The sequence below is a fragment of the Theropithecus gelada genome, chromosome 1 (assembly GCF_003255815.1).
Source record: "Theropithecus gelada isolate Dixy chromosome 1, Tgel_1.0, whole genome shotgun sequence".
Lineage (NCBI taxonomy): Eukaryota > Metazoa > Chordata > Mammalia > Primates > Cercopithecidae > Theropithecus > Theropithecus gelada.
The window spans coordinates 16,580,350-16,607,201 of record NC_037668.1 but is presented as its reverse complement, the minus strand read 5'-3'; the positions used below and the strand labels follow the sequence as shown (position 1 = coordinate 16,607,201).

At 44.8% G+C, this 26,852-nt stretch overlaps 1 protein-coding gene across 6 annotated transcripts in view; it reads right to left on the bottom strand.

The window, feature by feature from the left end:
* Positions 1–2,110: 2,110 nt before the first annotated feature.
* PIP5K1A (phosphatidylinositol-4-phosphate 5-kinase type 1 alpha) overlaps positions 2,111–26,852 on the bottom strand; it is a 52,388-nt gene continuing 27,646 nt past the window's right edge. For 2 of the 6 annotated variants that reach the window (XM_025354822.1, XM_025354845.1), the window contains 13 exons: positions 25,468–25,548; positions 20,436–20,566; positions 19,870–19,987; positions 19,532–19,684; positions 17,750–18,049; positions 15,390–15,595; positions 13,841–13,924; positions 12,930–12,978; positions 12,065–12,149; positions 9,823–9,969; positions 9,525–9,654; positions 4,472–4,517; positions 2,116–3,793 (listed from right to left, as the gene is read on the bottom strand). In XM_025354822.1, coding sequence (XP_025210607.1) covers positions 3,791–3,793; positions 4,472–4,517; positions 9,525–9,654; positions 9,823–9,969; positions 12,065–12,149; positions 12,930–12,978; positions 13,841–13,924; positions 15,390–15,595; positions 17,750–18,049; positions 19,532–19,684; positions 19,870–19,987; positions 20,436–20,566; positions 25,468–25,548 — 1,533 coding nt within the window. In that variant the 3' untranslated portion in view covers positions 2,116–3,790. Of the gene's footprint in view, positions 3,794–4,471; positions 4,518–9,524; positions 9,655–9,822; positions 9,970–12,064; positions 12,150–12,929; positions 12,979–13,840; positions 13,925–15,389; positions 15,596–17,749; positions 18,050–19,531; positions 19,685–19,869; positions 19,988–20,435; positions 20,567–25,467; positions 25,549–26,852 lie in introns of all 6 variants that reach the window. The other 4 variants (XM_025354831.1, XM_025354838.1, XM_025354853.1 and 1 more) reach the window with 4 other exon arrangements.

Sequence of the window (26,852 nt, the reverse complement as noted above, 5' to 3'; positions counted from 1 at the left end):
AAGTAGCTGAGACTACAGGCGCCCGCCACCACGCCCGGCTAGTTTTTTGTATTTTTAGTAGAGACGGGGTTTCACCATGTTAGCCAGGATAGTCTCGATCTCCTGACCTCGTGATCCACCCGCCTCGGCCTCCCAAAGTGCTGGGATTACAGGCTTGAGCCACCGCGCCCGGCCTATCCTATGATTTTAACTTACCTTTTAGTTAGAAGTTTTATACTAACAGACCCTACTTGTATCTGAATATAAATTAGAGGATATAGCTAGAGAATAAGCGCTGGTCGCTGCTCACCGCTAGAGGGACCCTCTGATCATAAAAGGATTATCTACACCACCCCACTCAGTAGTTGAGTACACTGAGTGACAAGGTCAGGGAAGCAGAACATTTATGCCTAAAACATGTTAACCTCCAATTTCTATTAGAGAAAAAAGTGTTCTCCTTATTCAGACAAAAGGAGGACTGGCTGGGGCTGTGGGAAAATCAAATTCAAAATTTTGAGAATCTGGGCTGGGTGTGGTGGCTCACACCTGTAATCCCAGCACTTTGGGAGGCCGAGGCGGGCAAATCACTTGAGGCCAGGAGTTTGAGACCAACCTGGCAAACATGGTGAAACTGTCTCAAAAAAAAAAAGAAAGAAAGAAAAAGAAACTTTGAGAATCCCCATTCCTCTTCCAATCCAAGTACATGCCTTTCCTTTTTTTTTTTTTTTTTTTTTTTTGAGACAGTGTGTCCCTCTGTTGCCAGGGTGGAATGCAATGAATGGTGCAATCTCAGCCACTGCAACCTCTGCCTCCCGGGTTCAAGTGATTCTCCTGTCTCAGCCTCCCAAGTAGCTGGGATTACAGGCACCTGCCACCATGCCTGGCTAATTTTTTTTTTTTTTTTGAGAAGGAGTTTCGCTCTTGTTGCCCAGGCTGGAGTACAATGGCTCAATCTTGGCTCACCGCAACCTCTGCCTCTCAGGTTCAAGAGATTGTCTTGACTCAGCATCCTAAGTAGCTGGGATTACAGGCGTGCACCTACCACGCCCGGCTAATTTTTTCTATTTTTAGTAAAGACGGGTTTTCTCCATGTTGGTCATGTTGGTTCTCCATGTTGGTCAAACTCCCAACCTCAGGTGATCTGCTCGCCTCGTCATCCCAAAGTGCTGGGATTACGAGTGTGAGCCACCACACCTGGCCTAATTTTTGTATTTTTAGTAGAGATGGGGTTTCACATTGTTGACCGGGCTGCTCTTTAACTCTTGGCCTCAAGTGATCCACTTGCCTTGGCCTCCCAAAGTGCTGGGATTACAGATGTGAGCCACTGGACCCGGCCAATCCTCTATTAATTCTGATGAAACTTTGTTAGTCTCTCAATTATTTTGTATCACATCCTATTAGGGGCAAAAAATATTTCAGGGTTCCCAATATTGCCTCTAACTATACCTATTCCAATATTCTCACCATGATCTCTTCCTTGTTCTCAAAAACAGGCCATTCTCGTGCATCTAGTCCTTGTGCTGGAAATGAAACATTCTCTAACACTTTTATCCCACATAACTGTCCATTTTTCCCCCTTTTATGTTCTGTGCCACCTTCAGACAGCTTAAGTAGCTGTCTCACATATAATACATTGTTTTCATGTATTTGTGTTCCTCCCGGAAACTAGAAACTCTTGAAGGACAATTATTTCTTTGATCTCCAACTACTCCATGCATTGCAATCTCTATGATCTTCTAAGAGTGACACCCTAGGGCCAGGTCAAGGGAATGAAAGGGAGGGAATCACTAAGGCCAGCAACCTCAAACTTACTTTTCCCACTGTCCCTCTTCTTTCTTCTTAAACCTGAGTAACATGAGTTTTGAATCTCCAAATCCCCGTTAAACTGGGTTGCAACCTAGGCAAGAGACCTACAGTAATTCCCCTCATATTCATTCACTGCTTTTCCTTGTGAAGACAATAGGGTTGCTGAGGAAGAGGACATACGGACATAAAGCCTTAAGAGTGAAGCTGCAGTGTTGCAAGCTGGAAAGTATGCAGCTTTTGTTTAGGGTAACACGAACAAAACTGAGCCTGGGTGGTGGAGTAGGAGGGTGAGCAGATGGTATATGAAAAAGAATCAGAAGAAATAAGAGATCTAAATAACCGATTAAAGTTTATTACATTAAAACCATGTATCACTTTTATATTGTATTTGCCATTTCTGAACAATACAAAGTAAAGGCAAATAGTGACACTTCATAAAAATGTTGATTCCTCATTCCTTTCCCTAAGACCCAGCCCTCCCTTAAATATTCCCTCCCACCCCTAACAGAACTGTGTCCTTAATAAAACACTTAAATACATCATAAATAGTACATTATGAAAAAAAATAGCAAGAACTCTTTCCTTCTTGTAAAAAAGAACATGGCAGCAAAGACAGGCAGCCAGAAACTGGCTGGGGGTGTCTAATATAGACAGTTATTTGGGGTATGGGCTAACATATTATCAAGGCAGGGTGGGATAGAGAAGGGATAGAACAAGAATTCAACAATCTGCCTGAGATACCAGGCCCCCTTCTTCCCCTGACAAGAGTGGAAGAATCAGATGGAAAACCACAACTCTTGTAGATGGGGAGGAGAGGGCATATGTAGCCCCCATTTCCAACTTCCCTGCATGAAGACAGGGGGGTAGGACATATGGCACAGCAATGACCTCACCAAGGCAAGAATCTGCTGTCTCCCCATGAGTTTAAGAAAATATTTACTGGTCTCATAGATACGGACTGCCTGATAAAACAGACAGGTGTCCCCTCTTCACCTTAGCTCCACAAACAGGAGAACACTGTTGGAAAAGATGAGAAGAGCAAAAAAATCTCCTTTGGAGAATGATCTAAAATTCATTTAGTAAGTCTTCACATTTAGAAAATCAACCAGAATATATTTCAAATTGCAAAATAGTAATAATTATTATAGCTTGGCAGTGAACAGGATTCTGCCTAGGAAGGGCTATGATCTCCCAGCCCATGGCTGCCTCCTGTTTTAACAAAAGGCGTAAAGATTACCCCATGTCCCACTCTCCATTCCTTCAGCCTTAAGAAATTCATCAAGAAAGGAGGAGCTTAAAGAGGAGCTGCTTCTGGCAGAGCAATCACTACTCTTCTCTTCACAAACACCATGGCTCTTCTGAGGGAACCCTACGAATAGGCATCTTGTCAACACTTCTGGAGTTTTGATCTGAAGCTGGCTTGAAACTGTGTGCTGTGCGCTTTTTCCTTTTTTCAGGAAAAAAAAAAAAAAAAAAAAAAAAGAACGCTGGGAGGTGGTTAAACTCCCTTATCCCCCCCAAAACCTTTACAGAGATTACAGGGGTATTCTTCCAGGGATCAGGGAGAAAGAACTAAGGTGGAGATAATGTGCCAGCTAGTCTGTCCTGAGGAAACTAAGAGTCCAGTTCCTGGTCAAAGATGAGGGGAAAGAAAACTGCCAAGTACAGCAATCCCATTTCCAGCATGAAGAATGGGGGTCTGAAAAAAATTCAATTGTGGAGGCCAAGGGTTAGCCAGTTGAAAATCCGTACCACCCAACTCTGGAGTGGAGGGGATGCTTCGGTCCTCAACTGTCTGAGGCACTAATGCCCATTCATGAGGAAGGGGAAGGAGAGGAGGTTCTTCTTCAGTAAGAAGATGGAGGAGGAGCTCCCCTCGCTTCTATTACACTCCTTTTTTGATGACCAAGTAGAAGAAAATTCAGCATTGCTGGGGCAAGGGCTGACACATCTCGGGATCACAGAGATGGCAGAATCTTGTTCCAGGTCTTCTGAGGCTTTGCGCTTACTGTAAAAGGAGAGTGTAAAGTTAAGGATGTGGAGTATGAGATTAAGCAGGAATGGATTTCAAGCGTTAAGAAGTTTCTATTTCAGCTTCAGCCTCCAAGTATCAGGTACCAAAGACATTTTTTAAAAAACAAGATGGCGGCCGAGCGCGGTAGCTCATGCCTGTAATCCCAGCACTTTGAGAGGCCACTGCACTCCACAGAGCGAGACTCAGTCTCAAAAACACAAAACAAAACAAAAACAAAAACAAAACAAACACGATGGTTGGGTGCAGTGGCTCACACCTGTGATCACGACACCAGAAGTTCGAGACCATACTGTCCAATATGGTGAAACCGTGCCCCTACTAAAAAATACAAAAATTAGCCAGGCATGGTGGCGTGCGCCTGTAGTCCCAGCTACTCCAGAGGCTGAGCAGGAGAACTGCTTGAACCCAGGAAGTGGAGGTTGCAGTGAGCCAAGATTGCACCATTGCACTCCAGCCTGGGCAACAGAGTGAGACTCCATCTCAAAAAAATATATAAATAAATAAAAATAAAAACAAAATAAAAAATAAAAAACAAGATTTAGGAGGTACCCAGGTCCTCTAATCTTGCCAATTAACTTCCTGCTCCAGGCCATGAGTGATCCTCTTTATACCCTGCAAAACGTTCACCTCCCACACATCCCAGACACTCACATGGGTGAACTCTGACTCTGCAACTTCAAGCTTTTCCAAGGTTGTACTAACAGGCGAAAAAAAAAACAGCAGAGAGAAAAAGAATTAGAAGACAACAACAAAGGACTCCCCTCTTAAATCTCATACTGCTTCTCTAATTTTCACTTCAGAATCAATTTAGAATTTGGAAAGAAGAGGCTAAGAAGCTACTAGATTTTGAAGCATACTGTTTTATTTTTTTTTGAGACAGAGTCTCGCTTTGTCACCCAGGCGGGAGTGCAGTGGCACGATCTCTGCTCACTGCAAGCTCCGCCAGGGTTCACGCCATTCTCCTGCCTCAGCCTCCTGAGTAGCTGGGACTACAGGCGTCCACCACCACACCCAGCTAATTTTTTTTTGTATTTTTAATAGAGTCGGGGTTTCACCATGTTAGCCAAGATGGTCTCGATCTCCTGACCTTGTGATCCGCCCGCCTCGGCCTCCCAAAGTGCTGGGATTAAAGGCGTGAGCCACAGCTCCCGGCAAAGCACACTGTTTTAATTAACTGTATTTGGCTTCTTGAGTACTATAAAACATTTCCCAGTACTCTGCCCTCTTCTGTTTCAATCTCCAGATGTGGTAGGTACTCTCTAAGATTCCCCCCAATAATCCCTGCCTCCTGAGATCCATGCCATTGTGTAATTCTCTCCCCTCTCGAGTGTAGGCTGCACTTAAGATTCTCTTCTCCTGGACAGAATGTGGCACAGGAGATGGAATGTCAATTCGGAGGTGAGATTATAAAAATATCATAGCTTCTTCTTGGACTCATGCTCTAGCCTCTGCTTGCCTGCTCTGAGGAAATTCAGCTCCTATGCTAAGAGCTGGCTATGGAGAGGGCGATGTGACAAAGGAACCGAATACTGCCAACAACCATGTAAGTGAGCTGAGAACCTGATCTTCCCTCAGATAAGCTTCTGGACTAATAGCTTGACTATAATCTCCAGAGAGAACCCGAGCCAAAGACATCCAGCTAACATACAGAAACTGGGATAACAAATTTTTGTTTTCCTTTTTTTTGAGATGGATCTCACTGTTGCCCAGGCTGAAGTGCAGTGGCACGATTATGGCTCACTGCAACCTCTGCCTCCTGGGTTCAAGCAATTCTCTCACCTCAGCCTCCTGAGTATCTGGGATTATAGGCACGCATCACCACGCCTGGCTAATTTTTACATTTTTAGTAGAGACAGGGTTTCACCATGTTGGCCAGGCTGGTCTCGAACTCCTGGCCTCAGGTGATCCGCCCTCCTTGGCCTCCCAAAGTGCTAGGATTATAGGTGTGAGCCACCACACTCGGACTGAAATAACAAATGTTTGTTTTTGACAGCTAAGTCTGGGGTAATTTGTTACACAATAATAGATAATACAGATTTTTGCACCTGGAATTGAGGTGCTGCTGTAACAAAAATCTAAAATTTGGGGGTGGTGGCCCAGTGCGGTGGCTCATGCCTGCAATCCCAGCACTTTGGGAGCCTGAAGCAGGCAGATCACCTGAGGCCACGAGCTCAAGACCAGCCTGAGGAACATGGCAAAACCCCGTCTCTATCAAAAATACAAAAATTAGCCAGGCATGATGGTGCATGCTTATAATCCCAGGTACTCGGGAGGCTGAGGTAGGAGAATCACTTGAATCTGGGAGGTGGAAGTTGCAATAAACCAAGATAGTGCCACTACATTCTAGCCTGGGGGACAGAGGGAGACCCTGTCAGCGGAGATTGCAGTGGGCCAAGATCGTGCCACTGAACTCCAGCCCGGGCAACAGAGTGAGACTCCATCTCAAAAAACAAAAACAAAACAAAACAAAACATTGGGGGTGGCTTGGAAGAGCATTTTAGTGAAAAGTTAGTGTCCTGAATATGCTGTTTATAGAATTTTGGACTTAAATGGGGTTACCAGTGAGGGCTTAAACTGAGAAAAATTTTATTGGAAATTGAAGGAAAGGAGATCCTAGTAAGGTAGCAGCATAAAGTTTAGCAATAATGTGATTTGTGATTATGTGAAAAGTAGAATATGTGCCTAAAGAACTGGACAATCTAGCTAAGGAGATTTCCAAGCAAAGTCCTGAAGGTGCCACCTGGTTTTCTCTTGATGCTTATAGTAAAATGTAAGAGAACAGAAAGAAATTATGGGAAGGACTATTAAACAAAAATACCAGAACTTGATAGGTTTTGAAAATTCTAAGCCTCTCCAGAGAGCAAACGATGCTAAAATTAAGAAATGATAGGCCACATACTGTGGCTCACTTTAGGAGGCAGAGGGAGGAGGACTGTTTAAGACCAGCCTGGTTAACACACTGAGACATCATGTCTACCCCAAAAAAAAAAAAAAAAAAGGCTTTTGAGCAAGGATAAGCTCCAGGGCACTGCCAAGAAAATGTGGTCTAAAGATGAAGCCAAACGTGACTGTGAAACATTTCAATAAGACCTCAGAAAAACAAAAGGTATTGGTTCAGAGTATAGTCAGCCCTCAGTATCTGTGGGGAACTGGTTCCAGAACCTCTCCTTGAATATCAAAATCCACAAGCACAAGTCCCTTACATAGAATGGTATAGTATTTGCATATAACTTATGCACATCCTTCATATACTTTATTTTTATTTATTTATTTTTTTGAGAAAGGGTCTCGCTCTGTCACCCAGGCTGGAGTCCAGCGGCACGATTTCAGCTCACTGCAACCTCTGCCTCCTGGGTTCAAGCGATCTTCCTGCCTCAGCCTCCTGAGTAACTGGGACTACAGGCACATACCACCACGCCTAGTTAATTTTTTTATATTTTTGGTAGAGACGGGATTTCACCATGTTGCTCAGGCTGATCTTAAACTTCTAGGCTCAAGTAATCTGGCCGCCTCTATCTCCCACAAGTGTTGGGATTACAGGTGTGAGCCATCACGCCTGGCCCTCCATATACTTTAAATCATTCCTAGATTATTTATAATAACTAATGCAATGGAAATACTATGTAAATAGCTGTTATACTGCATTGTTCAGGGAATAATGACAAGAAAATTCTGTACATGTTAAGTACAGACACAACCATTGTAGACCTAACTGTACAGTACATGTCAGCAACAACATAACATTTTCGGAATTTTTTTTTTTTTTTTTTTTACTATTTTTTCTTTTTTTTCTTTTTTTTTTTTAAGGGACGGGGGTCTCATTTTATTGACCAGGTTGGTCTCAAACTGCCTCAAGCAATCCTCCCACCTCAGCCTCCCAAATGGTGGGATTACAGGCATGAGTCACCATACCAGGCTCTCAAGTATTTTCAGTCCACAGTTGGTTGAATCTGGGATGTGGAACCTGTGGATATGGAGGGCTGATTGCGCTATTCAGTCATACAAAAGGCTGTTCAAAAGATTATGTCTCACAGATCCTTTCAACCGAAAAGCAGGGTCTGTAAGCTTAGGTCTCATGAAGAAGATATTTATGAGTGTGGCTTTTGTCTAATGGAGTAAATCCCAAGGAGAATCACAGGAGGCTCGGCCGGGCGCGGTGGCTCAAGCCTGTAATCCCAGCACTTTGGGAGGCCGAGACAGGCGGATCACAAGGTCAGGAGATCGAGACCATCCTGGCTAACATGGTGAAACCCCGTTTCTACTAAAAAGTACAAAAAACTAGCCGGGCGAGGTGGCGGGCGCCTGTAGTCCCAGCTACTTGGGAGGCTGAGGCAGGATAATGGCGTGAACCCGGGAGGCGGAGCTTGCAGTGAGCTGAGATCGTGCCACTGCACTGTAGCCTGGGCGACAGAGCGAGACTCTGTTTCAAAAAAAAAAAAAAAAAGAGAATCACACGAGGCCCACAAAATCTTCTGTATCAGTAGAAACACTGCCACCTTGGATCAAAAAAGACAAACAGTACAAAATAAAGAGACCACTAGTTCCCCCAAAATTCTACTGGAAAGCAGCAGGCTGAGAAAAGAACTCAGGTAAAAATACACTCTAGCTTTGATGAAAAAGGAGGACTCAAAAGACAAAACCAAGAGTCTAGAGGGTAGAGCCAAGAACCATGGAGAATTATTCTGCTTTGAGGCCTAATAAAAGAAACTCCAACATTTCCTGGATTTTGGAACAGCTAATAAAATCAATGACTCCTTTTTGTGCCTCCCATTCTCCTCTTTTATGTACAGAAATGTGTATATTGGTTATCTAATGCCTGTCTCACCACTGTATGCTAGGTACACAGGGGAAGAATAACTGTCTCTTTAGTTCCACAAGTTCACAGATTAAGAAGAACTGTACGTGAGGAGCTCTGCTTAAGGAACTATACCTGGGGGGCTCATCCAAACCTGGACCTAATTTAAGTAATAAAACTCTGGAATTTGAGCTAATGCTACAATGGGATGAAACTTCTGGAGATCCTGGAAGGGGTCAGTTTATTTTGGACATGGAGGTATGTAAATTACTGGAGACCAGAGAGCAGACTATGACAAGCAGTTTCTAAGATGGCTCACAATGATCCCTGCGCCTCCTGGTATTCACACCTCTGGGTAATCCCTACTCTTGAGTGTGGGCTGCATTTAGTGAACAGAATATAGCACAAGTAGTAGAATGTCAATTCTGAGATTAACTTATAAGAGGCTATGGTTTCTGCATAGGCACATACTCTCTTGTTCACTGTCAGATAGGCCAGGTGCCATGTTCTGAGCTGTCCTATGGAGAAGTCCATGTAGCAAAGAACTGAGGGAAGCCCCCAGACAACAGCCAGCAAGGAACTAAGGCCTTCAGTTCAGCAACCCACAAGGAACGAAATCCTACCCATAACCATATAAATAAGCTTAGAAGCAGATTCTCCTATTTGAGCCTTCAGATGAGACCCTAGCCCTGGCCAACAGCTTAAATGCCACCTCATGAGAAATCTTGAGCCAGAGGACCCAGCTAAGCTGGGCCTGGATTCCTGACCCACAGGAAGTATGATATATGTTTGTTATTTTAAGCCACTAACCCTTGGGGTAATTTATTACGATGCAATCATATTATAGAGGTTTCCAAGGACTTGAAAAGAGAGATAAGATTATATGGAGAAAGGGGCCAATAAACAAACCTTGTAGTTAGCATTTGCAAAGTCTCTCCAACTATAGGTGAGAAACTGGGGTCAGGAATAGGTGAGCCCTCACTGATTTCCTCCAAAGGTGGAGTCTGAGGTAAAACATCAGGACGACCAAGGTGAACGCCTAGAAAAAAGAAAGAGAAGATGGGGTACGGTAAATACAAGGAAAAATATGTAGCAGCTTGGCTTCCTGGATAGAAATGGGAGCAGAGGTCCTAGCCGGACAAGGTAAAGGCTCAGAAGGAAGGGAAGGAGCACCCAACCACGTGGAGACCCCAGCCATAGTGCTGACCTGGCTCCACTTCCGCCTTTGTTGTGACTTGTGTCTTGTGTTCCCCAGAGACCGATGGTTGGTAAGTAATGCAGGAGTTGCCACTGGAGCCTACTCGCCGAGAGAAAGATGAGCCAGACCGAAACTTTTTGGAGGGAGAAGGCTTCACTTCAAAAGGGAAAGAGAGAGCCTACTTAGCAACCACCTTAGCAACCATTACCAAGACATCCATACAAGTAATTGCTAGTATCCCCAACACACACCCAAAGTTGGTCTGAAAAGTGAAAAAGCTAATGTCAACAAAGATGGGCTCTATGAACTACTATTCAGAGAACAAGGTGTTAGCTCACTTCACTTTCCAAGAGGCATAAAACCTAGAAGAAAGGAAACATATCCACACCTACCCCTCCAACATGGAGCCTTGACAGCTGCTCTACTTCCATCAGATGAAACGTACCCTAATGCATTATTCCTTTTTTTTGAGATGGAGTTTTGCTCGTTTGCCTATGCTGGAGTGCAATGGCGCGATCTTGGCTCACTGCAACCTCCGCCTCCAGGGTTCAAGTGATTCTCATGCCTCAGCCTCCTGGGTAGCTAGGATTACAGGCATGCGCCACTATGCCTAGCTAATTTTGTATTTTTAGTAGAGACGGGGTTTCACCATATTGGTCAGGCTGGTCTCGAACTCCTGACCTCAGGTGGTCTACCCACCTCTGCCTCCCAAAGTGCTGGGATTACAGGTGTGTGCCACTTCCCCCGCCCACTTTTTCTTTTCCTTTTTTTTTTTTTGAGATGGAGTCTCACTCTGTCGCCCAGGCTGGAGTGCAGTGGCGTGATCTCGGCTCACTGCAAGCTCCGCCTCCCGGGTTCACGCCATTCTCCTGCCTCAGCCTCCCAAGTAGCTGGGACTACAGGCGCCCACCACCATGCCAGGCTAATTTTTTTTTGTATTTTTAGTAGAGAGGGGTTTCACCATGTTACCAGGATGGTCTCAATCTCCTAACCTCATGATCCGCCCGCCTCAGCCTCCCAAAGTGCTGGGATTACAGGCGTAAGCCACTGCGCCTGGCCCCCTTTTTTCTTTAATAGTATCCTATAGTAAAACCTAAGAACTTTTTTTGAGATAAAGTTTCTCTCCTGTCACCCAGGCTGGAGTGCAATGGCCCTATTTCAGCTCACTGCAACCTCTTCCTCCCAGATTTAAGTGATTCTCCTGCCTCAGCCTCCTGAGTAGCTGAGATTATAGGTGCGCACCACCACCCGGCTAATTTTTGTATTTTTAGTAGAGACGGGGTTTCAACATGTTGGTCAGACTTCTCGAATTCCTGACCTCAGGTGATTCACCTGCTTTGGCCTCCCAAAGTGCTGGGATTACAGGCATGAGCCACCGTGCCCGGTCAAGAAAGGTAACTCTTTCACTCTACATCTTCTTAGCACGTATGTGCCCAGCACTAAATAATTGACCCTTGTATATTTATCATTTTGTAAAGATTGAAATGATTTTTTTCCTTATCTTTTTAAAATTTTTTGTAGAGATGAGGTCTCATCATGTTGCCCAGGCTGGTTCCAAACTCCCGGGCTTAACTGATCCTCCTGCCTTGGTCTCCCAAAGTGCTGGGATTATAGGTGTGAGACACTGCACTCAGCCTGGTTTTTCCATATCCCTTAAGACTATCTGGCATGCCTAGGTCCCCTCTCCCTTGCCATGTGACTAATGATGCCTAATAGGAGAAGAAGGGAAAGAGAAGTTAGAATTTGCTGTGGCAGCAGCATGGAAGATTTGCAAAAAAAGAATATTGGCACTTTCTAAACAAGAAAGTTGAGGAAAGAGACTAAAAACATGTGCTAAGCAGAAATCAGTAAATGCTTCTCTAACCACTTGAGATAGTCTAGAAGATAAAACAGAACACTGGTAACCTCATTGCGTATCTCTGTACATAAAAGTCTGGCTCTGCCTATCTCTGTGGCATGGATCCTACATCCACAACTACACTTTTTTTTTTTTTTTGCAAATCCCAGTTCCCCAGAAATGGCCCTCACCTCATTGACATATGCAGGAAGAGCCAAGGGGGAAACAGCAACTTGGAAACGACTGTGACAGACTGACTAACACAAAGGATAAGAAATGGCTCTCATGGGATGTAGGTGGGAGGAGAGGCCTCTGGCGTTGGCAGCTCCCTACCAGAGGTGTCCTGCCCTCTGTTCTCTTGGGGTAAGGGAGCCACTGGTCAGAGTAGGCAGTCACTTGGTAGAAACCACTTACAGGGAATCTTCTTAAATACTGTGTTGCACATGAAGCGCTGGAACCGTTCAGCGTAGAAGCCTGGGCGATGCACTGAGACAGTGTCCTGCAGAGCAGAAGAAATGCTATAGAGTTAGAGGGAGGCCCAGCAAGAGGACCTTTAGTCCAAGGGCTATCTTCCCCCAGACTGAGCCCCTAGCAGAAGGGTAAAACCCACAAATGAAATAAATGGAAAAGGCCGGGCATGGTGGCTCACGCCTGTAATCCTAGCACTTTGGGAGGCCGAGGTGGGCAGATCACCTGAGGTCAGGAGTTCGAGACCAGCCTATTCAACATGGCAAAACCTCATCTCTACTAAAAATACAAAAATTAGTCAGGCATGGTAGCGGGTACCTGTAATCCCAGCTACATGGGAGGCTGAGGCATGAGAATCGCTTGAACCTGGGAGGTGGAGGTTGAAGTGAGCTGAGATCATGCTACTGCACTCCAGCCTGAGTGACAGAGCAAGACTCCGTCTCAACCCAGCACTTTGGGAGGCCAAGGTGGGCAGATCACTTTGAGATCAAGAGTTTGAGACCTGCCATGGCCAACATGGTGGAACCCCGTCTCTACTAAAAGTACAAAAATTAGCTGGGCATGGTGGCGTGTGCCTGTAGTCCCAGCTACTCGGGAGGCTGAGACAGGAGAATCACTTGAAACTGGGAGACGGAGGTTGCAGTAAGCGAGATCATGCCACTGCACTCCAGCCTGGGTGACAGAGTAAGACCCTGTCTCAAAAAAAAAAAAAAAAAAAAAAAAAAGAAAAAAAATTGCAAGAAACTGAGGAGGCCAATCAGAAGTGATGGAAGCAGAAGTGGGTAAGAGAGCCTCTAGTATTGCTACTTACCCCGTCATGTACCAGGGCTTTCCAAGAGTGCTCCAACTTCTTAACAAACCTGCAAGAAAAATGTACATCACCTCCTCATGTCATTTTTCAATAAATGATCTTAATAACTTTATATTTTAGGGGGTTAAAGGGCTAATAGAAAACCTTCAAAAGACAGAAGCTGAGAAAGCACATCTACTGGTACACTGGTTTTCCCAAGAACAGACACAGCAGTGCTGGTTCATCATGGAGACCAATGTTGTTTCTAGGTAAGTCAATTATTCCCTCATGGGAAAAGGGCAATTTATGTCCCTGGCAAATCAGGAACATGAATATTTATTATAAAAGGAGAGCTGAAGGAACAGATGGGCAAGACTGGAAAGGGTAGTTAAAACTGGATGATAATACTGAACCAACAAACCAAGTACTGTCCAGTCCTCATTAGTACTTAAAACCTTACAGGAACAAAACCGGGGTCTAACATTTCCAGCTCCTCCCTGATGATCACTTCATTGCCTCTTAGTTCCACAGGCTGATACTTTTTACAGAACACAGTGACCCTCCTGTTTTTCCTCCATGGAAAAGGGCAACGTTTCTAGCTGTATCCCAATGTGGAGCATGACTCATCTCATAGGTTTTTGCAAAGAGCCAGACAGATGGCATATTCCACCCTGGTGCTTCCAAGACTGACTCAGCTTTCCACAGAAGGTATACATTATGTCTGGGGAGATGGGGAAGGGAGGGTTGTAAAGGCCGGGGAAAGAGGCAAAATCAAGGAAATAAACCATCTGAAAACTAATGAAGTAAGTAGCCAGACTGCAACTCACTATTCTTGCTTCCGGAAGAACTTGGCAACAAACCCATCTAAAAGAGAAACATGAGTGGTTATCTGTATCCACCCTCTCTTAATTTGGGATCCATATGCTCCTCACCTGTAAGACTGCAGAATGTCAATGATGCCAATATAAAGCAGAAGCCTTTCCCCTTTACTATTCCGGGCAGGGATGCCACCCATACTGGAAAAGGCAAAAAGGAAAGGGTGAGAAAATCTGTTGGCTAGTTTAGTCAGATCAGGACAGGGAAGTGAAACCTAAACATAACTGCCTCATCTTCCATAAACCAGGAGATCAGACAGTAAGTGATCAAGAAAACAAAAAGAGAAAAAAATATATTTAAACAACAGGAGAAAATGAGATCCTTTTTCTAACCCCAGGAACTCTCTAGAGTATGTATTAGAATCTAGTTTTCTCCAAATCTCCTTGCCTACCTCTTCCACTCTGATTCCACCAAAGAGAATCTAAAATTCCACTACTCAGCAATTTTGGGAATGCTCTCCTAATTAATTCAACTTCAGTACTTTTGCTATCTTAATTTATGCCCACTAAGACACTCTTCTTGAGAGTCATGTTACAGGATATCTTAAAAAAATAAACAATCTAATATTTGTGGTCTTTCAGTAATTACACTTACTAGATAGATCCATGATGAAGAAGGATGCCTTCCACAAAGAAGTCTATAATAATTTTTTTTTTTTTTTTGAGACAGGGTGGGTCTCATTCTCTCTGCCCAGGCTGGAGTGCAGTGGCATGTACAGTGGCTCACTGCAGCCTTGACATCCTGGGCTCAAGCAATTCTTCTGCCTCATCAGCCTCTTGAGTAGGTGGGACCACAGGTGTTCACCACCACACTTGGGTAATTTTTGATTTTTTGTAGTGATGAGGTCTCATCATGATGGTCAGGCTGATCTCAAACTCCTGGACTCAAGTGATCCACCTGCCTCAGCTTCCCAAAGTGCTGGGATTACTGGCATGAGCCACTGTGCCCAGCCCATTAATTATTTTTTATTAAGTTCTAATATATTACTAACAAAAAGAGAAGATTAAAAAATGATAATAAAGTTCTAATATAATTTGCAGACACGCATCTAAGACTATAATTTTTTAAGTCTTTAATTCTTGAATAGCTCTCCTTCCCACATACATTATAAACCTGAAATTAATCTTCTTTTCCTTTTATATTAAGAAAGCTCATTCAAACTCATTCTATACTTCTGTAAACATTAATGTTACTGATCCAACTGCTGAGTCAAGGCTACTCCTTTCCAGAAGCTGGGTCCCTTCCTAAAGAAAAAGTGCTGTGGCAGGGCACGGTGGCTCACGCCTGTAATCCCAGCACTTTGAGAGGCCAAGGTGGGTGGATCACCTGAGGTCAGGAGTTCATAGACTAGCTTGGCCAACATGATGAAACCCCGTCTCTACTTAAAATACAAAAAATTAGCTGGGTGTGGTGGTGGGCGCCTATAATCACAGCTACTCAGGAGGCTGAAGCAGGAGAATCGCTTGAACCCAGGAGGTGGAGGTAGCAGTAGGCCGAGATCATGCCATTGCACAACAGCCTGAACAAGAGTGAAACTAAAAAAAAGAAAAAGAAAAAGTGCTGTGGGCCTATGTTCTCCTCCCTAGTGGCCCTGAGCCCACTCACTGGTCATCAGTCTCCATGGTGCCACCCCGTCGAGCCTCTCCCTGGATGGATTCCATGGCTGTAGAATACAGAGCCTTTTGGGGGGCTGGTCTTCGAGTGTCAACTGAGTACTGTGTTTCGCTGCTTAAGGGCTCTCGTTGTGCATGATCTATATTATGGATTGACATCAAGAGGCTATAATCCATTATCTTGAAGCTCTGCAGAACCTAACGGAAGGAAAAAACACGATCTGAGCCTTGGGAGAAATAAAAATATTTTGCAGGATCTCACAATTTTTTTTGTTTTTTTTTGAGAAAGGGTCTCAATCTGTTACCCAGGCTACAGTACGGTGATGTGATCTCGGCTCACTGTAGCTGCAACCTCCCAGGCTCAAAGGATCCACCTATCTCAGCCTCCCAAGTAGCTAGGACTACAGGCACACACCACTACACCTGGCTAATTTTTTATTTTCCGTAGAGACAGGGTTTCACCATGCTGCCCAGCTGGTCTCTAATTTCTAGACTCAAGGAACCTGCCTATCTCAGCCTTCCAAAGTGCTGGGACTATTCGTATGAACCACCATGCCTGGCTTGACAGCTTTCATGATGTAACTATTTAATTTAGCCTTACAGTGAACCTGTAAGGCTAAACACAGGATTATCCTTTGCCTCTTCCTACTTTTTTCCCTGGAGAAAAGTATGTTAACCCCCTCTGGCTAGATTTTATTTATTTATTTTATTTTATGCCCCCACCCTTTTTTTTTTTTTTGGAGACTGAGTCTTGCTCTGTAGCCAGGCTGGAGTACAATGTTGCGATCTCGGCTCACTGCAACCTCCAACTCCTGGTTCAAGCGATTCTCCTGCCTCAGCCTCCCAAGTAGCTGGGATTACAGTGCCACCCCATCCAGCTAATTTTTGTATTTTTAGTAGAGTTGGGGTTTCACCATGTTGGCCAGGCTGGTCTCGAACGCCTGACATGGTGATCTGCCTGCCTCAGCCTCCCAAAGTGCTGGGATTACAGGCGTTAGCCACCGCGCCCAGCCTGGTTAGTCTTTATTTACATACCCTTAGCTTTCTCTCATTTGAGTAAACATAATTTTTCCAAGTCCCACTGCCTAGCCCACAAGATTGTCTTTGTTCTTTCCATGTATGTCTCCATGAAGAGAACACTACCTTCTCAAGAGAACAAGGAATACGTATTTGTGCTGTGAAGATTCCACAATGAGGTTGTGGTAAAGTATACTTTGTGACAGAACAGATCTGTGGTAGGACCTTATATGACTAGCTTCAATTGAGTTAAACATTTACTGAATCCCCACCATGTAGGCACTGTGCCTCCTTACAGAGATATAAAGATATTAAAGAGAGAGTTTCTGTCCTCAAGGACATTATACATTTAGAAAGGGATACAAATGTAAAATAAACACAATACAGTTTAGTATGTACAACACTGGGAAGTGTTCACATGATAGAACAGTACAGAGGTCAAGAGTGATATCTAGGCCGGGTGCGCTGGCTCACACCTGTAATCCTAGCACTTTGGGAGGCCAAGACAGGCAGATCACTTGAGGTCAGGAGTTCAAAACCAGCGGGCCAACATGGTGAAACCCTGTCTCTACGAAAAATACAAAAACTAGCCAGGCATGGTGATGGGCGCCTGTAATCCCAGCTACTTGGGAGGCTGAGGCAGAAGAATCGCTTGAACCTGGGAGACGGAAATTGCAGTGAGCTGAGATCGTGCCACTGCACTCCAACTTGGGCGACAAGAGTGAAACTTGTCTCAAAAAATAAAAAATAAAGTAAAACGTAGATACATTTATCTATTAATGACAGGGGCAGCATGAGAGGATGAAATAGGATAAAAAGTTAAGGTAGCTTGTTAAGAAACAAAGCTAGGGAGATGAGAGTCAGAAAATGGTTAAGTGCCAAACATGTGAAATCCCTATTGAGAGCAACAGCAAATGGACTGAAGAACGATATTGAAAGCCCAAGTGGGGTTGGACATCATAAATCTGTAGAGATGCCAGTATATATGCTTCTATAATATTCTTCAGCAGCACTCAGCTTCCAAAATATAAATTTGGATTTGGCAGCCAGGACCAAAATCTGAGGAAGGATGATGCTGGTGTGAAAATAAGCAGAACATTTGACTATGAGGCCCAGGCTAGCTAGAGAAGGAAATAAATCCCACTGTGGGAGGATAAATGGGGAGAAAGCAAAATTGTAAAGGAATAGCAATGAACTAATTAAAAGTTATTTTAAATACAGCCCAGGACATACGGTGCTAAGGAACAGAGTCCCATCTCCCACAAACTCAATGCCTAAGAACAACCAAGCTGTTTTAGTAACTCAGATTTTTTGGTGTCTAAATAACAAACTCACCAAACAGTCACGCTGCAGGGTCTTACAGAGAGCGTTGTACATGTCAGCATCCAAAAAAAGACCATCAGGGATGTCTTGTAAGAAGTCTAGGTCTTTAAATGTGGGAAGAGGCTTCTCTCGCTCTTTCTGGGAAGCCCGCCGTTTGTAGGTTGAGCCTTTGAGGTCATATTTGATATGCATTTTTACCGATCTTGGTAAAAGATTGTTCATCACCACAATTCGAATGTTCTTGCCACCTGCCTGCACACAGTACAGTCCATAGAATTTAGGCAGCAAAGTCCGAGGGTTCTGGTTGAGGTTCTGAGAACACAAAAGTAAACAGAAGTAGGAGAACAACTTAGCTGATTTTCAGTGAAACTTGAGGGCAAAAGTTACCACCCATCCTCCCTTTATCTCCTATATGAGATTCAGACACAATCTGTCTGCCCATAAACCTACATCATATATGCTTTAAATTTCCCTATACATCTATTTCAATGATAAGTTCACCATCAAGTTGTGCCACAGACTCTCCAATACAGAAATCAGTCAGGATACCAATGTAAGATGGATATATTTCTTCAGAGAGATTTAAGAGAAGACGACACCCTCTGCCCTGGGTATAGTATATTCTTGAGGGTAGTAAGGCAGGTAAGGATTACCTAACTTCTCCAGAACCTCCAATAGCAATCAGTCACAGTAAGGCTGCAGAGAGTATTATCAAGGGAAATAACCTACTTCATTCCCAAAACTAGAAGCTGAACTAAGAATAGAAGACGAAAACAGCCAGGTGCAATAGCTCATGCCTATAATCCCAGTACTTTGGGAGGCCAAAAGGAGGATCACTTGAGCCCAGGAATTTGAGACCAGCGTGGGCAACATAGCAAGACCTCATCCTACTAAAAATGTATAAAAATTAGGCCGGCCACAGTGGCTCATGCCTGTAATCCCAGCACTTCGGGAGGCTGAGGCAGGCGGATCACGAGGTCAGGAGTTCGAGACCAGCCTGACCAACATGGTGAAACCCTGTCTCTACTAAAAAATAAAAAATGAGCTTGCTGTGGTGGCGCATGCCTGTAATCCCAGCTACTTAGGAGGCTGAGGCAGGAGAATTGCTTGAACCTAGGAGGCGGAGGTTGCAGTGAGCCAAGATTGCGCCACTGTACTTCAGCCTAGATGACAGAGCGAGACTCTGTCACGAAAAAATAAAATAAGTTTACAAAAATTAGCCAAGCATGGTGGTGCGTGTCTTTAGTCCCAACTACGTGGGAGGCTGAGGTGGGAGGATCACTTGAGCCCAGGAGATTGGCAACACTTAAAATAGAACAGATAAACAAAACCTCTTTTACCATAGAGAGGCAAAAGAAATAGGGTGAAAAGCACAAAACTGAACTACACTTTTTTTTTTGGAGACAGAGTCTTGCTCTGTCACCCAGGCTGGAGTGCAGTGGCATAATCTTGGCTCACTGCAACCTCCGCCTCCTGGGTTCACGTCATTCTCCTGCCTCAGCCTCTCGAGTAGCTGGGACTACAGGCCCCTGCCACCACGCCTGGCTAATTTTTTGTATTTTTAGTAGACATGAGGTTTCACCATGTTAGCCAGGATGGTCTTGATCTCCTGACCTCATGATCCACCTGCCTCGGCCTCCCAAAGTGCTGGGATTACAGGCGTGAGCCACTGCACCCGGCCTGTACTACGTTCTTAAGATAGAAGTGCTGACAGTTTTACCCTGCTGAAGACAACCTCCCTAGTCTTGCCCAGAAGTGGGCAGCACAGGTGGACAGTGATTCTCTCTGCCTTACCATGTAGTATCCTGGAAGCAGCTTCTGCAGAAACTCCGCCTCTTTATGTTGGACTGTCTTAATAATGAACTCATCATCACTGGACACATAGAAAAGGGAACCACTAGCTCCAGAGCTGCAGAGTTCAATCAGCGGCTCACTGCAGAGGGAATACTGGGGCAAACAGAGAAGAACTAAGAGATTTAGACACATCAGGGCCTTGCCCAACATAAAAATCACCTACAGACGCAATTCTTTTCTAAATAAAAACCAGAGCGAGACTGTGGAGAAAAGGGGCCTTCCTTTGGGAATATCCCTCTGATACTGGAGTCACAGGGTCCTGATATCCAGGTGCTTACCAAGTAATCATCGGGCCGGATACCAAATAGCTCCCGGAAGTACCGGAAGGCAACAGGTGCATAGGTCTTGAAACGAAAGTCATTGTAGTGATGAGCAGGGGTCAGGTTGCTCCCTTCACTGTGGGGTTAAACAGAGGTAGCCATAACTTGCCAGTCCCTAACATCCAGAAAATCTACCTTGCGAAGACACTCAAGAGTCACCTCATGGTCGGGGGAGTGGGGGAATACATTCTTCCTAAGAGAATCAGGGCCCTTAGATGAGTTACTTAGTGAGACAATAGCACAGCATGGACAGCAAGACATAAGAATAAGAAGGAATCATACTGCCTCTTATCCAATGCATGAGATTGTTTTTTACAGGTCAATCCATAGGACAGAGGCTAATGGAAGCATCTAGAGGATAGCATCTGCTCTCCAAACTCTCTAGTCCCACAACACCCTGATTATAACCAGGTTAAGAATTGGACACATGCCTAAACTGTCAGACCTGAACCCCTAAAACTGCCCTGGGCTGATTTGAAAAGGCCACATTTCCAGGACATGCTCCTGAACATTAAACTCTGTACCTGGGGAAGAAGATACTCTCCACCACGTAGAAATCTTGCATGAGGACATCACGCTCTGGTTTGGTACTCAGGCTCCCCACAGTGTGGGTAATGCCCAACTGGATGGCACCTTTCAAGGCTGATGAGGTTGTCTGAGAAACAAGAGAAATTAGAAGAAAATTCCTAGTATAAGTAGGACCATAACAATAAAAATTCAGAAGGGAGAAGCTAGAAGAAACACTTTAAAACAAATGTCCTTTAGTCTGAGCAATAGTTTAGATAAAACTGGGACAATCCAGTCTCCCCATCCCTATGCTGTACTCTGCAATTAAGCTTAGTAAAGATTGGAAGGACAGTGAGGATACAGAGTAGCAAAGCTGGACTCTCTGAGCCAGCCTCAGCTAGGCAAGGTGCTCCTGTTGGCCCACCTAAACAAGAGTTCCATATCTGTATTTGGAAGACACATAGTATTGACAGAACATTGTTAGTTCCCACTCCTAAGGTTTCTGCTCCCAGAGTGTATCTGGAGCCCTCTAACCATTTCCTTCATCTGATATAGAATGTAACTAAAATTAACCAACATTCCTGGGGTTTTTTGTGGTTTTTTTTTTTTTTTTTTTTGAGAATGAGTCTCGCTCTGTCACCCAACCTGGAATGGGTACAGCAGCGTCATCTCGGCTCACTGCAAACTTTGCCTCCCCAGTTCAAACGATTCTCATGCCTCAGCCTCCCAAGTAGCTGAGATTACAGGCAAGCACCATGATGCCTTACTTATTCTTTATATTTTTAGTAGAGATGGGGTTTCACTATGTTGGTCAGCCTAGTCTCAAACTCCTGACCTCAGGTGATCCACCTGCCTAGGCCTCCCAAAGCTCTGGGATTACGGGCATGAGCCACCATGCCCAGCCCTAAAATTAACTAATATTCTGATCTGACTGCCTGGTGGCAGAAACTTCAGTCCTCTAAGGAAGAGCCTGACTAGTGTCTCAAGGACAAAAAGGTGGGGTGGGTGCGGTGGCTCACGCCTCTAATACGAGCACTTTGGGAGACGGAGGTGGGCAGATCACTTTAGGCCAAGAGTTCAAGAACAGCCTGGCCAACATGGTAAAACCCTGTCTCTACTAAAAACACAAAAATTAGCTGGGTGAGGTGGTATGCACCTGTAGTCCTGGCTACTCGGAAGGCTGAGACAGGAGAATTGCCTCAAGCTGGGAGGTGGAGGCTGCAGTGAGCCAAGATCACACCACTATATTCCAGCCTGGGTGACACAGCAAGACTGTCTCAAACAAAAGGACAACAGTGTGGTAAAAGAGCTCTTAACTGAAGAAGAAAGCATGAAAGACAAATTATTTCTGAGAGTAGTATTCAGATTTAGAATTATCAAACTACGGTCAAAACACAAATGCAAGAGCCCCACTCTTACGATCCAGGATTCCAAGCCCGTGGGAAAGTATCGCATCATCTAGATCTTTGCTGTCTGATAACAGTAGCCACCAGGTACACATAGCTATTTAAATTTAAGTTAATTTAAATTTAAAACTTATTTCCTCAGTCCTACAAGTGTGGCTTTTAGCTACCATATTGGATAGCACAGATACAGCACATTTCAATCATCGCAGAAACTTTGATTAGACAGCTTTGCTCTATTTGCCTCATCCCCAACCTCCACCAGACATTACTTATATTTCTACTTGGTCCTCAATGGGCATTAAATTACAACTAGTTTTGTTTATTTTTTTGTTGTTTTTTTTTTCAGACGGAGTCTTGCTCTGTCGCCCAGTCTGGAGTACAGTGGCGTGATCTCGGCTCACTGCAAGCTCCGCCTCCCAGGTTGACGCCATTCTCCTGCCTCAGCCTCCCGAGTAGCTGGGACACCAGACGCCTGCCATCACGCCCGGCTGATATTTTGTATTTTTAGTAGAGACAGGGTTTCATCATCTTAGCCAGGATGGTCTTGATCTCCTGACCTCATGATCCGCCTGCATCGGCCTCGCAAAGTGCTAGGATTACAGGCGTGAGCCACCACGCCCAGCCTACAAATAGTTCTCTTAATGTACAAATAGGTCAAAGGAAAATAAATTATTACTGTTGTTTTTAAGTGTCTGCCTCCCCAGTTAGAATAGAAACTCATCTTTTTATTTCAATATTCAACATATAAAAAGAGCTGGCCAGGCGCGGTGGCTCACGCCTGTAATCCCAGCACTTTGGGAGGCCGAGATGGGTGGATCACGAGGTCAGGAGATCGAGACCATCCTGGCTAACATGGTGAAACCCCGTCTCTACTAAAATACAAAAAAAAATTAGCCAGGCGTGGTGGCGGGCGCCTGTACTCCCAGCTGCTGGGGAGGCTGAGGCAGGAGAATGGCGTGACCCGGGAGGCGGAGCTTGCAGTGAGCCGAGATCGCGCCACTGCGCTCCAGCCTAGGCGACAGAGCAAGACTCCGTCTCAAAAAAAAAAAAAAAAAAAAACACAAAAAGAGCTAAATGGCCGAGTGCTGTGACTCACGCCTGTAATCCCAGCACTTTGGGAGGCCAAGACAGGCAGATCACCTGAGGTCAGGAGTTCAAGACCAGCCCGACCAACATGGAGAAACCCTATCTCTACTAAAAATACAAAATTAGCCAGTCATGGTGGCGCATGCCTGTAATCCCAGTTACTTGGGAGGCTGAGGCAGGAGAATCACTTGAACCCAGAAGGCGGAGGTTGTGGTGAGTGGAGATCGTGCCATTGCACTCCACCCTGGGCAACAAGAGCAAAACTCCCTAGAAAAAAATAAAGTAAAATAAAAAAGCTAAATAAGCCAGATGTGGTGGCTGAGGCCTATAGTCCTAGTTACTCTGGAGGCTAAGGTAGGAGGATGGCTTGAGCCCAGGAGTTCAAGGCTGCAGTAAGCCATCAACGCACCCACTGCATTCCAGTCTGGGCAACAGAGCAAGATCCCATTTCTCTTATTTATTTATTTATTTTTTGAGACAGAGTCTCGCTCTGTTGCCCAAGCTAGAGTACAATGGCGCAACCTTGGCTCACTGCAACCTCCGCCTCCCGGGTTCAAGCTATTCTCAGGTCTCAGCCTCCCGAGTAGCTGGGATTACAGATGCCCGCCACCGTGCCCAGCTAATTATTGTATTTTTAGTAGAGACAGGGCTTTGCCATGTTGGTCAGGTTGGTCTTGGACTCCTTATCTCAGGTGATCCACCTGCCTCGGCCTCCCAAATGCAAGATCCCATTTCTTTCTTTCTTTTTTTTTTGAGACGGAGTCTTGCTCTGTTGCCTGGGCTGGAGTGCAGTGGCCGAATCTCAGCTCACTGCAAGCTCCAACTCCCCAGGTTTACGCCATTCTCCTGCCTTAGCCTCCCGTGCAGCTGGGACCACAGGCGCCCGCCACCTCACCCAGCTAGTTTTTTGTATTTTTTAGTAGAGACGGGGTTTCACCGTGTTAGCCAGGATGGTCTTGATCTCCTGACCTCCTGATCCGCCCGTCTCGGCCTCCCAAAATGCTGGGATTACAGGCTTGAGCCACCACGCCCGGCCAAGATCCCATTTCTTAAAAAAAAAATTTTTTAATGAAGAGCTCAGTAAAAGTAATTGGCATGAGCCTCAGAGCCCATTCTGGGGATTGTCAGGTCCTTGACTGAGAATGAGTCAGTCCACCTCTGCTACTTGGGACAATGAAATAGAGAACGAACACAAAATTTACATAGGCCAGAAATATATCTCCAAGAAATCTTCACACCCCATATCAGACAAACTACAGATGCTAAATGGTAGACTGAACACTGTCCCTCAGGAAGCCTAAACCATCTGCAAATTAGTCCAGAACTCAAGAATTTGGATCCCTCAAGGATCCAGGATGCTTCTGTTTTCCCTTCACCAGCTCACTTTCCACTTTTTCACTATTACTGCTCCTTTCCAGTCCATTTGATATTCAGAGCTCAAAAAAGCAGATGTTCTAGGTACTATTCGCCAGCTAAATGACTGTCTTTGTGGGGAAAAAAAGGAGGCAAGACATGGTCAATCACCCCTGTGACTCCAGCACTTTGGAAGGTTTAGGCAGGAGGAATGCTTGAGGGTAGGAGTTTGACACTAGCCTGTGCGACACAGTGAGATCATCTCATAAAACTAATTTTTTATTATCCACATGCGGTGGTGTGCACCTGTAGTCCCAGCTACTCAGGAGGTTGAGGCAGGAAGATCACTTGAGCCAAGGAGTCGGAGGTTACAGAAGCCTCCCGCTACCTGCCTATGATCATGCCACTGCAATCCAGCCTGGGTGACAGATTGACACCCTGGCTCTAACAAAAATTAAAGAGGAAAAAAAATCTGACCTATTGCCTATATTTGTATAAACAGGCTGGGCTGGGACCTGGCCCTCTATTGATATATATCCAGCAATGGAGAAAAAGACAGAAAGACTGTGAGAGACATGGCTCCCTATGGTAAGATAAGAATGGTTTTCATGGCCTTCTTACATATTTACACCTAACAGGGAAACCCAGTTTCTTCAGCTCAGTAAAATAGCAACCAAAGCCAGATTTGTTCACTAAAAAAAATTTTTTTTTTTTGAGATGGAGTCTTGTTCTGTCACCAAGACTGCAGTGCAGTGGCACAATCTGACCTCACTGCAACCTCCACCTCCCAGGTTCAAGCGATTCTCCTGCCTCAACATCCCGAGTAGCTGGGACCACAAGCGTATGCCACCTGGCTAATTTTTGTATTTTTAGTAGAGACAGAGTTTCATCATGTTGGCCAGGCTGGTCTTGAACTCCTGGCCTAAAATGATCTGCCTGCCTCGGGTTCCCAAAGTGCTGGGATTACAGACCTGGGGCACCGTGCCCAGCCAAAAAAATTCTCATTTAAACATTCATATACACAAAGGAGACAATTTACCCTTTGAGAAATAAATTCTAAAGTCTAAGCTGTATTATGCGCAAAAGCTTAGGATACCAAGAAACAGGACAGTCAGTATGTAGAGAGTAATTTCAAGGAGACTGAGTTCCCAGAGTAAGCTGCTGAGCTCCTGGAGTAAGATGAGAAGGTTCCATCCAGACACACCTTTTTGTATGTTGTCTCTCCTGAGGAATCAACACTTCGATGGCCTATTTTCTTGATGGGCATGCCAGAGGCATAAGGCACCTAGAAGAAGAGTCAAGATTGTAATACAAATTCCCATGTAAGATACCAAATGGCTACCACAATGATGTATCAAAATAAACTGAAACAATATACTCTTTCTAGATTAAAAACATTTTACAAAACCTTCAGAAGATCTATCCCACACAAATATACAGCTATAATGTTGGTTCCCAATGAATTAAGTGGCTAAAATATCACAGAAGAAAACTCCAAAGGACACATATTTTCCCTTTGGTCCTCAGAAGACACAGAAAATAAAAGTGAATATTTTTATTCTTTATTTTTTTGAGACTCTGCACAGGTATGAGCCACTGCACCCAACCAAAGGTGAGTATGTTTAAATACTAGCAGAAACATAGCTGGGTGATGGCCGGGTGCGGTGGCTCACGCCTGTAATCCTAGCACTTTGGGAGGCTGAGGCGGGTGGATCACGAGGTCAGGAGTTCAACATCAGCCTGGCCAAGATGGTGAAACCCCTGTCTCTACTAAAAACACAAAAATTATCCAGGCACGGTAGTGGGCACCTGTAATCCCAGCTACTCGGGAGGTTGAGACAGAGAATTGCTTGAAACTGGGAGGGGGAGGTTGCAGTGAGATTGCACCACTGCATTCCAGCCTGGGTGACAAAGCGAGACTCTCTCAGGAAAAAAGAAAAGGAAGAAAGGAAGAAAGGAAGAAAGGAAGAAAGGAAGAAAGGAAGAAAGGAAGAAAGGAAGAAAGGAAGAAAGGAAGAAAGAAAGAAAGAAAGAAAGAAAGAAAGAAAGAAAGAAAGAAAGAAAGAAACATAGCTGGGTGCTGTGGCGTGCACCTGTAATCTCAGCTACTCAGAAGGCCAAATGGGGAGGATCATTTCAGCCTAGCAGTTTGAGACCAGACTGGGTAACATGGTGAATCTCCATCTCCAACTAAAATACAAAAAATCTGCCTGATGTGGTGGCATGCGTCTGTAATCCCAGCTACTCAGGAGGCTGAGGCGGGAGAATCACTTGAATCCAGGAGGCAGAGGTTGCAGTGAGCCAAGATCATACCACTGCACTCCAGCCTGGGCAACAGGGTTCGACTCTGTCTCAACAAAAAAAAGAAAAGAAAAGAGGCCAGGTGCAGTGGCTCACACCTGTGATCCCAGCACATTGGGAGGCCAAGGCAGGTGGGATCACCTGAGGTCAGGAGTTCAAAACCAGCCTGGTCAACAGGGTGAAACCCTGTCTCTACTAAAAATACAAAAATTAGGCGAGCATGGTGGCGTGCACCTGTAATCCCAGCTGCTTAGGAGGCTGAGGCAGGAGAATTGCCTGAACCTGGGA